Source organism: Anguilla rostrata, chromosome 19 (genome assembly GCF_018555375.3).
Source record: "Anguilla rostrata isolate EN2019 chromosome 19, ASM1855537v3, whole genome shotgun sequence".
Lineage (NCBI taxonomy): Eukaryota > Metazoa > Chordata > Actinopteri > Anguilliformes > Anguillidae > Anguilla > Anguilla rostrata.
The window spans coordinates 6,694,015-6,707,953 of record NC_057951.1 but is presented as its reverse complement, the minus strand read 5'-3'; the positions used below and the strand labels follow the sequence as shown (position 1 = coordinate 6,707,953).

Genomic DNA, 13,939 nt, shown 5'->3' with positions numbered 1-13,939 from the left:
CTCTCCCCCGTGTCGCTCACATTCTCTAATGTTGGGATTCAGTTAAAATCTGTCCTTAACTGACAATTAAGCAAGAATTATTTCCCTCCTTAACACAAAGTTTTGCATGGTCATCAATCAGCTGAAACGGCGTCGCCAAACCGAATTTGGGAAGAGAAAGTGTAGCGCGTGCATTTGTAATTCGATTTGAAGGTCAAATGCTGATTGGACGCAGACTGAAGTCTGTCTGACAACAGCCTTTGAGAAAACAAGATGGCCAACAACCACAACAACAACAAAAAAAGAAAACCTCTAAACTATTTTCTGCACTTTTAGGTAAATTCCAAAGTGTGGAGTAACCAAATTCAAACCCATGGTTTCCTACACCCAAATCCATAAGAAGCCCTTTAGAAGCAATACTCATTTACAGACTTTGACCTACTGTACTCTGAGGTAAAAAAGAGATCTCCACGTCTTCATCCGTCCTGCGCACATTCTAGAAGCATCTCCTACCTCGGAGCTCTCCCCAACGCCAGCGAACCCAACGCAGCAGTCGTATCGAACTGAAAAGGGAACCAGCGGTACCAAGCACATGCAGTGTAAACACGAGCACCTGACCGTACCACACGCCAGCACGCACGGACAAACGGATCAACGGACGCGAGGAACATTTGACTATCGTCCTCTAGAAGAGAGCCTTCTGTCAGCCGGTCGTCGTCGTCTTCTGCAGTCCGGGGGTTGGCTGGCTGGCTGGCAGCAGCTCTTGGTACAAGAGGTCAAGCGGAAGCTCTCCCTCTGTCTCACAAGGTCATGAGGGAGACAGCCGGTTGGTCTCCGGGCGACCTCATCCTGTTTTTATCTCGCTAGGAAATGCCACAAAACGCAAGTCTTTTGGACCACGAGGGATGAGCGTGTTCTAACATGACTCGCCTCGACGGCGACTGCTTTCGCTGGGTCCGGTTAGAGCTGGTTCCGGTTAGAGCTGGTTCCGGTTAGGGCTGGTTCCAGAGCAGATGCGGAGGGCAATTCATTCAGAGTCTCTCTCTCTCCCTTTGCATAGCCTCTCCCTGGCGGAAGAGTTGTAGCATTTAGACCACGCCCACTTAGTTAAAACTGTATGCGTTCCGATGAAAATCTTAAGCATGACATCGCCAAACCTTAAATGAGTGGTAAGGTCACCAGAAACCTGAGGGGAATATATTTTTTTTTTGGGGGGGGGGGGGTTTCACACCACTTGGATTACCAGTCAGCCTCATTTACCACAGTTCTGGTCGAAGGACCGTTGGAGAGAAATGGAAAGTTCACCCATGCTGTGAGTTAAGCGCTTCGTTTACAGGGGATCTCGCCGTGACCAGAGTCTTCGTCGTTGCTCCTCGCGACATAATCGGATTCTTTTCCTCGTTCGGACCCAAACGGGGAGTGTCGCTCTGCCTGTGTTTTCCTTCTTTGGAAACTGAGCTGAATGTTTGAGCAGACCGTCCCTTGCCTTGAAAGCCTGACCGCAAAAGACGTAAACTGTGAAACAGGCTCTTTGGGAGCCAGGGAGAGCCAAAATGGAGGGGGGGGGGAGGGGCAGGGGGGAGAGAAAAAGGAACAGCCCCCAAAGCAGTCCGGCTCAGTCCCGGTCCGGCTAGGCCTCGGACTCCAGCTCCTCCGGCCCCGCCCCGTTCTCGGCCCCGCCTCCCTCGTTGTCCAGAAGCAGGAACTTCCCGTCATTGGTCAGAGGCAGGGATTTCATCAGCTGAGCCAGGGCCACAGGATCCTGAAACAGCACACAGATCCGCTGCAACCGTACTGCTACAACCACATCTCTACAGCTACACCCCTGCAACTGCATCCCTACAGTGTATAGCGTATCTCTTGAAGTAAAATTATTCCCCCCATTATTCAAAGGGGGATTCAAAGCGTACCTTCTTTGCTTCTGTGATCTCCTTCCCCAAACTTATAGTGTAGCATATCTGTGAAAACGAGACATTTGCGAGACATTAACGTTAATTTGGGGGACTGCCCTCTAATCCAGAGCAAATTGAGATGCGGGGAGATCTGCAGCGCACCCACAACGCACCTTCTCCCCCTCGGTGTTGCTCTCGAAGACGAAAGCGCTGAAGGCGGGGTCCCCTTCCTCCGCCCCCTCGGCCCAGTCCCGCCCCTCCACCACGATCCCCATCAGCCTGCCGTTCTCCTGGTGGGCGGCGAACTGCCGGACGTCCCGCAACCGGAACTGAGCGAGAGAGAGAGAGAGCGGAGAGAAAGGCCAAAAAAAAAAATCTGAGAACCGCCCCCGCGCGCGTGATTGGCCCCGGCCACTGTTGGGTGTGAGGCGCACGGCTCGTCAATCACTCACCGTTACTCTGGCGACCTGCGTCTGGGGGTCGATGAGCCTGATGGAAAAGGAATTAAAAACAGACGTCAGCTTTGCGAACTCCTTACTTTGCGTCCTTCCGTATCACAAAATGTAATGTATGCTGAAGTCTCACGCGTTAAGAATTCTCGGTTTAAGCCAATTTTCAAAATGCCCAGGTTCTTATTTTTTAAGTACAAATTGCAGGGGGGAGAACAACAGCACCCTCTTCTGGAGAAATTGAAAACACACGCTGAACAAAACCACTCTTAATGTAATGTAAGTAGGTTATGCTGGTTCCATTTGCTTGCTAGCTAAGTTGGGTTAGCTGCAGGACCCCCAGGATCTGGATCAGAACGCTTACTCCCCAGGCCACCTGTGAATCTGGATCAGGCCGCCATGTTCAGGTGTTCAGATCCGCTCACCTCAGGCAGGTGCTGGTGACCATGAGTTGGGCCTCGCTGGTGCGGAAGATGTTGTGGATGGCGCGGGCGGCCAGGACCTGCCGCATGGCCTCGTAGATCACTTCCTGCGTGTGCCCCGCCCGCACGGCCATGGAGCCCAGGAAGCGCACCCCGAACACCTGCTGCAGGAGGCGGTCTGAGCAGGGGATGGGGGGGCGGGGACGAGGGGCGGGGTTACCAAGTTAGTTACGAATCTGAACACAGGACTGCACCGTGGCAATGCTATAGTAACGAACAGGTGAGTGCTAAATTGGTTTATTTTTGTCTGCTTTGCTGCAAATTTATACATTTAATTTATTCTGTTTATAATTCATTGTTTATTTTACTGTTTTTTTTTTCTTTAATTGGGAAAGTGCATTTTAAAATGGCTTATTACTATTGTAGTGTAATTGTCATCGTTTGTGATGTCATGGCGTTCGTTCAAGCAGTCGGGCCGCTCCCTCACCGTCTGTGTCAGAAGAGCAGTCCTCGTCCGTCTCCCCGAAAGGGTTCGTGCGCCTGTTGGGGGGGGTGGGGGAGGAGGAGGAGGAGGGGGGAGCAAGCTTAAATCTGAGCAGAGCCTCAGCTGTGCTTTTCAGCACACCTGGGGTTCATTAACACAACTGGGTTTCATTAACACTTACATTCACCGCCCCACCCCCCTCACCCCCCACCACCACCACACCCCGCCTAACCTTCCGCCCGCACGGCTCTGGTCCAGGGACTCGGAGGCGGGGAGCACGATGTCGAACTGGATGGGGGTCCCGGGGGCGATCAGGTCCTCCGGCAGCGGGGAGGAGGGGGGCTTGGGGGCCGTCTCTGCGGGGGGGACCCTCGCGCCGGGCTTGGCCCTGCGGGCCGATGCAGACAGAGAGGGCGGGCTGAGTCGTCCCCGGCGCCGCTAACGGCTTTCAGCTTCCAGTGGGAGGAGCTAAGGGCTTTCAGCTCTGTGTGAGAGGAGCTAAGGGCTTTAAGCTTTGTGTGAGATGGTAAATGGTAAATGGACTGCATTTATATAGCGCTTTTATCCAAAGCACTTTACAATTGATGCCTCTCATTCGCCAGAGCAGTTAGGGGTTAGGGGTTAGGTGTCTTGCTCAAGGACACTTCGACACGCCCAGGGCGAGGTTTGAACCGGCAACCCTCCGACTGCCAGACAATCGGTCTTACCTCCTGAGCTACGTCACCCCTTAAGAGGAGCTAAGGGCTTTGAGCTTTGTGTGGGAGGAGCTAAGGGCTTTGAGCTTTGAGTGGGAGGAGCTAAGGGCTTTGAGCTCTGTGTGGGAGGAGCTAAGGGCTTTGAGCTTTGTGTGGGAGGAGCTAAGGGCTTTAAGCTTTGAGTGGGAGGAGCTAAGGGCTTTGAGCTTTGTGTGGGAGGAGCTAAGGGCTTTGAGCTTTGTGTGGGAGGAGCTAAGGGCTTTAAGCTTTGTGTGGGAGGAGCCACATAACAGAAACCTTACACCTCACCTGTCTGGGTGGGGGGAGCCCTCCAGTCTCTTCTCAAAGCTGGTGATGGGTGTGACCGCCTGTATGGCTGTCTGATTCAGCCTAATGGCCACCGCCTGCAGGAAGAGGAGCCAACCATCACTCACTGTACCTTCAGCCAATCGTCACTCACTGTACCTTCAGCCAATCAACACTCACTGTCCCTGCAGCACCCTCATCATATACCTGACAACATCTATATCTAAAAGGGATAAAATGTACTCTGTCAGAGCAAAACAAATGTTAATCGTACTATCAGTGAAACAGTTTGTCGCTGTAAACTCACACACAAGAGTGAAGAAGTTTTGTGTTCGTTTAAGATGCTTTCATTGCAGCTCCTTGGACTTCTGAAATCTGCTATTTTCAGGGGCTTACAAGAAGTCAAACTCACGGCGAAAGCTTAATGTACCGAGGAATACCCTGGAAGCTTGGTAAGATCACTCTCCTTTAATGTTTGGAAAGCCACATCTTTCTAGCAAACCTTGGTGTTACCAGACCTGTTCTTGTGTGCCGATATTTGACATACATTTAAGGATATTGAAATCTACCTCTTTCTTACAGTTTTTGCAGCTCAGAGAGTGAATAAGTGGGTCACAGCTGGTGCTCCTTTCACTGATTGGCTCACAGCAAGTGCTCTTTCCACTGATTGGCTCACAGCAAGTGCCCTTTCCACTGATTGGCTCACAGCAAGTGCTCTTTCCACTGATTGGCTCACAGCAAGTGCTCTTTCCACTGATTGGCTCACAGCAAGTGCCCTTTCCACTGATTGGCTCACAGCAAGTGCTATTTCCACTGATTGGGCCAGAGCGAGTGCTCTTTCCAGCGATTGGGTCGGAGTGAGTGCTTTGCAGTTTGCGTGCAGCACGGAAAGGAAGGAGGAGAGAGGAAGACGGGAGCAGGGAGAGGGAGGTAAAGAGAGGTGACAGATCTCATTTGCGAGATAAGAGAGGCGGAGATAAGGGGAGCCGGGGAGCGCGAAATGGGAAGGGTGAGCGAGGGGTTAATAAGCTTCCTTTCCTGGCGATTCATCATTCCTAATCGGCGGCGAGATTCCGATTCTCCCGCTCCGAGACGGCACAGCTCCCAGCGCCGTGCCCGGAATAATCCCATCAATCAGGATCAAAGCCCCGCCCCTCTCCAGGGCCCTGTGACAGGCGTGCAGGGTCACTCAAAAAGACTGCACGGCAGCACAGAAACCCGCCCTCCCAGCGACCCTTCATATTAAAAGTCCCGCATGAAACGAACATCCTGGACAAAGAGAAACGCACTCGCCGAGTTGCCCCCCCCGTGTTGAAACCAGGGGGGTTTCGACCTTTTCTGATCCCGGGAGCCCCACCCAGACTCAAGCCCTGCAGAGGTGGGAGGGTGGGGGGGGTCTCATGGCGTAGCCTGTAGAGCACTGTCCTACATTGTGCTATATTGTGAAACATTTCCCCAAGACCTTAGTATAGTTATCGCACATCGGGGCTAGCCGGGGACTCCCCTGCAGTACCTTCAAGAACCCCGCCCCAGGGGAACCGTGCGGACCCGCTATCGAAAAAGGCCCCCGGGCTTAAAAGCGAACGGTGCGGAATGGCGTCGGCGAAACGCTCGGTCTCCGTTAGCGGCCGCCTCGTGCTCACGGGCGAACGGCGGCGTCTCGCTGGGGGGGGGGGGGGGGCGGACGCACCTCAGGGTTGTCGGTCAGGTAGATCTGCCGGGAGATGTTGTTCAGGGTGCATATCCACTGAAAAGAAAAAAAACAACATTTTCTTTACCGTGAATGCAAACATGCCAACAATTAAGAAAAAATATATAGTGTAGAATATTACAACAGAACCAATAAATGCAATTATCTATCAATTCTGTACTCGTAAAATATGCTCGGCCATTCTAACGTTAGTATTGTACTGCGTCGGTCAAATGGTACTGTTATCCAATATGGTTCCATTTGCCCTGCACACGTCTTAGTAAAATAGCTGCGACTTCTGTAAAGAGGGACAAATCCATACCTCTTCATATTCTTTCTTGCTTTCTGCTTGAAGAATTATCGACCTGGAAGTCAAAAACGAAAACGACATTAGCAAAGACCAGAAATCTTTCTTTGGATGAGGTAATCAAAATAATTACTGAAAACATTATCAAAATCGTCATGATGATACATTTGCATAGTGCTTTTCTAAATCCCACGGACAGTTAACGTGAGACTTGATAAAATACGAAATTGTAAGAATAATACATCAGACGGCTATAAACTGAATTTTAGCATTCAGCTGATTACATAATTACTCTCCTGAATTCAAAGTTGGCTTTCCATCTCCTTTCTGCTTTCCACTGTCCTCTTTACTAGACCAACATCTAGTAATCACTCTTAACTGATTGGGAATCTCTGAATATAAACATTTTAGAAATCAATGCAAAACATTTAAAATTTCAGTTTGTTTTGGTTTTTTGGGGGTCAACATTTTAGTATTAAAACATTTATATGCTTTAGCTGAGCATATTTATTTAGATTTGGTTTGTCTGGAAGAGTTGGCATTCAGAAGCATAATTTCAAATGCAGCAATATTCTGCTTATGTTTGTTCCGCAGCCATAGTGAATCACGGGTCGCTGGAGAGGTCTCTCAACCGATAGGCACAGCAGCTGGCTTGTTGGTGAGAGCCAGTAGAAAATGACTTCCTGACCGTGACCTCGGCACCTCTGAGCTCCGGGGGATTGTGGGAAATGAAGTTTCGGAGCAGTGGAGGGGAGAATGGCCCACAATGGCCCCCTTTGTGCTCGGCCTCGCAGAGGGCCTGAATAATTAAGGACGTGAGAGCTCGCGGCCTGGATAGACAGACATTAGCGCACGGATATTGGAATGGGAGTGAGAGACTGAGATAAAAGGCCATTGGCTAAACGGCCATTAGCATTTCTGTGGACCCCAAGCATTTGAGTCGATGCTAAAAATCTGATTTAAAGCTATGGAGAGACGGAATGCAAAGTGAAGCAGATGGAAAATGGCTCTTCATGCTATAAAACACAACTGCTTTTTCATTTAAGCGTTTTTCTGGGACGTTTATGATTTTAGCGCACAGCAGTTTCCCGTACGTTTTGCCGGAAGGAGAGGTGATCTGGAAACAGTATCGCCTGTCTTCGCACTCCACCGCCATCACCGAGCTGTTGTCCAGGTCCAGCACCATCCCCCCCGCCACGGCCCCGCGCGGCTGGCACATGAGGTTCCCTCCCTGGGTGAAGAAGTAAAGCCGGTCCCAGGCTGTGGTCACCAGGCCCGTTTTACTGTGGGCCCGAAACAACAGTAGACAAAAAAAAAAAAAAAGAATCACTTAACGCGAATCAGGCCGTCCTTGGCACGGCGTACGACCGGCATCCAGCGCGTTCAGAGCAAACCCACAAGCGGCGAAAGCTCGCGTACTTCCTGATGTTGAGGTAGCCGGCCTTCTGTATGAGGGTGCGGTAGGCGGGGTCGCAGTCGCGGTCGGGCATGTAGACCGTGTCGTCCGCGGACAGCAGTTCCCTCTGGGTCAGGCGCATGGCCTCGGCCTCCTGGTCCAGCTGGGCCTGGATACTGAGCAGGACGGAGAGCAAAGGCAAACTCAGCGCCCGCTAAGACACAGTCCAATCTGCTAAGATACGTTCCAGTCTGCTAAGATACGGTCCAGTCTGCTAAGATACGTTCCAGTCTGCTAAGATACGGTCCAGTCCGCTCAGATACGGTCCAGTCCGCTAAGGTTGGGTATGGGCCGTACCTCTGGGACATGCTGGAGACGGAGGCGAGAAAGCTGTCCATTTTCTTTGAAACCAGATCCATGCCTTTCTTGAAGAAGTTCATCTGGGGGGGGACAGAGAGTGGTGTGTTGGTGTAGGTGCATAAGTGTGTGCGGGTATACGTGTATAAGTGTGTGTAGGGGTAGAAGGGTGTGTGTGTGGGTGCATAAGGGTGTGTAGGGGTATAAGGGTGTGTGTGTGGGTGTATAAGGGTGAGCAGGTGTGGGTGTATAAGGGTGTGTAGGGGTATAAGGGTGTGTGTTTCGGTGTATAAGGGTGTGTGGGTGTAGGGGTATAAGGATGAGCAGGTGTGGGTGTATAAGGGTGTGTGGGTGGAGTTGTGTGTTTGTGTGTAAGTGTATAAGGGTGTGTGGGTGTAGGTGTATAAGGATGCACGGGTGGAGTTTTTCTTTTTCGGGTGGAGGCAGACCTGTGCCTGTGTGTACCCCAGCATGGGCTCCAGCATGGCCACTCTCTTGCGATACTGCAGGGCGTTGAGGGCGCAGTAGTACTGCAGGGAGGCCTGGTGCTGCTTCCTCCTGGTGTAGGCCACCTCCGTCACCACCTCCGCCTTCAGCTGCAGACCAGACAACCCGCAGCACTGCAGTGACAAGCGTCCCGACTACAAAGACTACACCCGCAGTACTTCAGTGAACTTCAGCAGGACTCACCTTCTCGTTCTCTCTCTTCTTGGGCAGCCTGCTGTACTTCACCATGGAGGCCTCGTGCTCTGCGGAGGAAGAGTCCGGTAAACGGTCGAGCCCGGCGGCTCGCACGCGCCCCCCCCCCCAGAGCGTAACCTTGGTTACGTTAAACGTACGGTCTGAACTCGCGAAAATGCAAATCGGGCCTTTGAGACCCAGGCGTACGTACCGTCACTGGCGATGCCGAATATTTCTTTCAGCGTGCCCACTTCTGAAACGCAAAGGCGCACAAAAGAAGAACGTGAATCCGTGTCAAGTGAAGGCATGCAGGACGGGCTACAGACAGCAGATGTTGTGGTACTGTGTGGTGAGGTATTGTGCGGTATGGTGTGTTGTGGTATTGTGTGTTATGCGTGGTGTGGTATTGTATTGCGTGGTGTGGTATTGTGCGGTATGGTGTGATGTGGTATTGAGTGTTATGGTGTGCTGTGGTATTGAGTGGTATTGTGCGGTATGGTGTTGTGTGGTATGGTGTGGGCGGAGGGCTGTGTGCAGTCCTACCTGTGAGGTCCTTCTCTCTGAACTGAACCATTGGGAACACCATCCTGTTGGCCATCTGTGTGGCCAGCTCAGCATGGAGGGCGTTCAGCTGATGGAGGAGGAACCAGTGCAGATTCAGCTACTGAGCATGTGCAGTTCACACAGACAGAGCACACAGTGGGCACCATACTGCAGTGAAACTTGTACTGAGGCGTTTGAACACTCTGGGTGAATAATGCGTGGGACAATGCAGTGCTGTTATCCCGCAGATCCATGGCACACTGGTTGAAAAGTACTAGAATAATGCATGCAATACAACGGACTGTTTAGATCCCGGATGCTTATTGGCTGAGACAGCATTCTGCAGCTGATATAGAGGAGGGAGGTAAATCCGATACAGTAACAGTTAATCAAACGGCTTGTCTGTGAGCAGAATCGCTATAACTTACAAACATTACCAAATAAATAACGCCGTGTTATCAAATAATTGTCTCTGTGTGCTGTAACGTTTTTTATAAAAGCAATCGTGGCTACTGGGGGCTGCCCGGCTTCCCGCTTTGCGGCGTGAATGGTGCCTGACAACACCCCCGTAGCCGCGACCGTCTCCGCGATACAGCACGGCCTCTCGCGCAATATCGCTCAATAACAGAATGCTACTAGCGTGTTATAAAAGTGAAAACCCAATACGGCTTGGCACCGGCGGCAGCCCGTGGTTTCGCGTCAAGTTGAACGATATCAAATGTCCTGTTTGTTTGTGTCCACTGTCTATAGAGACCTGGCTCTTGAAATATAAGACCCCTCCGGGGTATGTGAAGGAAAGCGGCTTTGGCTTGCGATGGCTAATTAGCAGCAGATTTTCTGTGTTATTACGGCGAGGTAGGGCAGATCGTATCCAGGGTAACCGCACCTGACAGCGAGGTTAAAAAAAAAAAAAAAACAGTGATCAAGTGTGACTGTAAGCTTCGAATGGGCCTACGTTATCTTAGCGGAGAATGCATAGCAGGCCTAAATGACTTTAACTTCTGACTTCTCCGTCGAGGGTCATGTGAAAAGTGCAGGGAGGATCCGCTCTGATGCTTTTTTTTTTTCTTCTTCCAACAGAACGTCATTTCAAGCAGCCAAATTCCAAAAAAAGCGATTTCTCATCTCCAGAACAATCAGGCCACCGTCCCGACCGGAACTCACGTGACCGTTCTAAACGGGCCCGCGCTGTCTCCGTGGGAACGACGCAGACAGTCGAAATCCCGATTCCCAAGGCGCATACATGATTTCTAGTTCCACGAAGCGACACTGTGTCGTGATGTTGAATTACTGCGTAGAAGGCACTGTTCACCATTAATACACAGCCAAGAAACCCTTGCCATGGTCTAACAGATACTATTTCACCATAGAGGGTTGCATTATCGTAATAAGAGTAAGAATAACAATTGTATACGTGTAGCCTACGCAATGTTGCTGCGGTGTAGCGTCAATGTTCTAACGCTGACAGAACATTCCGCTAACGTTGTGAGGACACTCTGCGTTTGCTGGGCTCCTGCTGTTCCCAGATGGCCCTGCCACCTGCTCCACAGTTGGGCCCCTCCACAGAGAGGCCCTGGAATTACACGCAGCAAAGTATTATTCGCTTTTATTCTGGGCAATGATTCTCTATGCAGACCTATTTATAATGCTGGCTATAGATATAAATAATATACAACGGTGGATGGGAAATATAAGTGGCTCGTGAACATCTGGTCCTCTGACTTTTTCTTTGATGCCTGTGCACTGTAGAGTGAACATCCAAACTGCGAAATTGAGCCAGCTTAACTGCCTTCCAGCAGCGGTTCAACGGTGAACTGAGGGGAACATCAACAGAGGGGTCCCACAACAGCTAAAGGGGTCCCACAACAGCCAGAGGGGTCCCGCAACAGTCAGAGAGAGGGCCCACAACAGTTGGAGGGGTGCAACAGCAGGCTCATATTTCCCCCTGTCTCTCCCTTGTCTGAACGTCTTCAGGTTGGGCACTCACCTCCTCCACAGATTTTGCGAAGTGCTGCAGCGTGCTGACGACCTCTTCATCTCCCCTTCCCAGGGTGAAGTTCTGCGGGGAGAGCGGGAGAGAGCGAGAGAGAGAGAGAGAGGGGAAGAGAGAGGGTCAGACGCCTTCCGAGGTCAGAGGTGAGTCCGCCATTCATTCCGCCCAACCAAAACTTTAATCGTAGCTTTAATCTTTCCAACAGAGAGCATACCCACAAGGAGATTGGGGCTCGTATAATTGCGAGTGGCAGTGTCCTCGCGTTTATGCGGACGACGGACTTCCTCGCAACGTGGCGCCCGCTCTCACCTGCTTCTCGTACTCCAGGAGCTGATTGGACAGCTGCTCCGTGGCCAGCGCCATCTCGTTCTGGACAGAAGAGAAAAGGCATTGTGGGTGAACGCGTCAAAGCTCCATTTTCAGCCCCCCAGTTAATGGGCTGCGTTACCTAGCAACCTCTCGCGTCAAGCAGACGTCAAACGGTGCTCGGGGGCGCGAGCAGTGTCGGCGGCGGGGGCAAGGGGGGATTTATTGACCGATTAATGGAGGAGTTAATTGAACAGACCTTCAAAGCGTTCGCATTACCACGGGGCTATTTTGAAATATGAATCATCTGTGAAATGTCTGCAGGGATTCGTAGATGGACCTGACCTGACTGGGCTACACTGTGGACCCGAGTGCACCTGTCTTCCCGTATGTCCTACGTACAGGTATTGACAAATCCAATAAATGTGCCGTTCAGACACAGTAAATCAGATTTTCATCAGCTTCGTCCAGATCCGATCTGAATGGCATCTGGACGTGGACTGGGTGGGATTGCATTTTTAAATGTTCCAGCAGGCGGTAATCTTGGCGCCCCAGTTCGACTGACGAGTGACAACATCCCGCAATAATTGCGTGAGATTGGCGAGACCGCCCAAAGCGTGTGGCCAGGTTGGATGGAACGCTGAGCGCACCCGTTGTAAATGCGGGTCTCGGTCCTGCGTGCTTTTACCTGCGCGCCGTACACCCTCTGCATGGACTGCAGCAGCTGGTTCGTGTAGTCTGTTAGATTCCCCGCATCTTCCTCATACACGCTGAGCAATGACCGGGTCTGTGGACAGATATACACACACACACCACACACACGCTCAGTGCCTGCGCTTAAAGGAACACGCTTTCTGGACAGCGGTAGAGGGTTATGTCTGTTTCATTCTAAGATCGCAAACGGCCAGGTGGTTTGGGTGTGGTTTAAAGCTTGGAAAGCAAAATGCTGTCTAAACATTCCAAGCCACAGTGTAGTCGCCCTTAAAACGCCAACGCCTAAATGAGCGGACGTCAACCTTTAACTGGACGTAATCCCAAAATTCTTAAGTAGCCTACGAATCAATCAGAATTACCTCAGAACTAGGCTACGTGTCCGTGGGGGTGGTCTACATTAATGTAGTGACAGACCGGGAAGCCTACATAACACTGACGCTATCTAGAAACCTATCCAAAACGAAGAACAGCTATTGTCTCTAATTATGATGGACAGCTCGCTAAACCCCCTTCGTTACATTAACGTGTTCCAGAAAGACTCGAGCGCATAACCCGCAATAGCAGAATACCCACCTGCCCATATTAACACACCGCAAAAAAATATTTTATTTGAGTTTTAATTTCCATCAAATTTCAGGATAGGTAGGTGTATCATTAGCAAGTCTTTTGGGGATGTTCCTCGAAACCTACGTGTTCAATTTTGCGTTTAAGGCTGCGAGTGAAGTTTGTCCGTAAACCACCTTTTGATAGCTACCGCACCAAAACCTCAGCTGAAAAAAGGTGCAGTTTCTTTCGCGCTGTCAAATGACAGTTGAGCCGTCGTGGCGCTGTAACCATAGGTTACTAAATCCTTAATGTATGAGCCAGGCGGATCTGTTTTATGGATTCCATCAAAAAACTGCCCTGCTGTCTTTGTGGGCCTAGTGAATTAACTGCTTATTTAAGTCCGCAGATGGGAAATATGTCATCGCCACTTGTCTTGATCCGACACCATAACGATAGCATACGATTCGAATAGGCTGCATCACCCTACATCAAGTAGGCTATTTCTCTACTTAACAAAGCAATGCAATTATTTTCTTTATTCAAAGAGGTCTCCATGAAACTACACAGCTTCTGTGGACAACACGGACATGGAGGAGACCTGCTGCTTAAAAGCTTATGCAAATACCGTAGATGCGGTATTTACCCTACGCTGCCATAATGACGTCTGAAAATGTAATTTGCTTCTGTTGGTGTTACATTTATCTAGCGATTTCTGACATGTGCTGTAGTTATAAACAATGCAAACGTCCACGGCCACGGATTGCAGCGTTCTGGGGGCGGAAGCGAGATATATAGATCAGGCGGATAAGTTTGTATCGTATCCATTGTGTCTAACGATAGCTACATGGCTACACCCCAGGTTTCAGCCTAAGATGAAGAACAAAAATACGAAAGCTTGTAAAAAATGTATTACCTGCGGGCTGTCCTGCAGAGCGTCTTCGAGAAGTATTTTGTGGACGGCCGGCATCTTGTTCACGGGGAAAAGAACAATATTGAATTATTTAGAATATGGACTCGCTTTCCCAGAGAGCTCTGGTGTTGCAATGGTCGACAGAATGAGACGGTCACTGCAGCCGCGGTGGGAAAGCGTTGCGACGAGTGACCGAGCTCAGGTCGAACTTCTGTTGTCGGCTAGAAACTTAGGGTTGGATCAGAAAGTGTGTGTGCATGAAAATGATT

General features: G+C 50.5%; 1 protein-coding gene across 1 annotated transcript; it reads right to left on the bottom strand.

The window, feature by feature from the left end:
* Nucleotides 1–783: 783 nt before the first annotated feature.
* appl2 (adaptor protein, phosphotyrosine interaction, PH domain and leucine zipper containing 2) lies at nucleotides 784–13,865 on the bottom strand. Its single transcript, XM_064319589.1, has 21 exons — nucleotides 13,674–13,865; nucleotides 12,189–12,287; nucleotides 11,504–11,563; nucleotides 11,189–11,260; nucleotides 9,202–9,289; nucleotides 8,870–8,911; nucleotides 8,668–8,726; nucleotides 8,427–8,573; nucleotides 7,978–8,060; nucleotides 7,644–7,796; nucleotides 7,319–7,507; nucleotides 6,240–6,282; nucleotides 5,918–5,974; nucleotides 4,231–4,325; nucleotides 3,459–3,614; nucleotides 3,230–3,282; nucleotides 2,746–2,920; nucleotides 2,324–2,360; nucleotides 2,045–2,200; nucleotides 1,890–1,937; nucleotides 784–1,741 (listed from the first exon to the last, which is right to left on the bottom strand). Exons 1-21 carry the CDS (start codon nucleotides 13,725–13,727, stop codon nucleotides 1,610–1,612), a joined length of 1,998 nt encoding a protein of 665 aa, XP_064175659.1. The 5' UTR covers nucleotides 13,728–13,865; the 3' UTR covers nucleotides 784–1,609.
* Between the last annotated feature and the right edge of the window lie 74 nt (nucleotides 13,866–13,939).

Coding starts and splice junctions, on each gene's coding strand:
- appl2 (XM_064319589.1), bottom strand. CDS start 13,727: ATGCCGGCCGTCCACAAAATACTTCTCGAAGACGCTCTGCAGGACAGC. Junction 8,912..9,201: donor CAGAGAGAAGGACCTCACAG/GTAGGACTGCAC, acceptor TTTGCGTTTCAG/AAGTGGGCACGCTGAAAGAA. Junction 6,283..7,318: donor ACCTCTCCTTCCGGCAAAAC/GTACGGGAAACT, acceptor TTTGACTTCCAG/GTCGATAATTCTTCAAGCAG.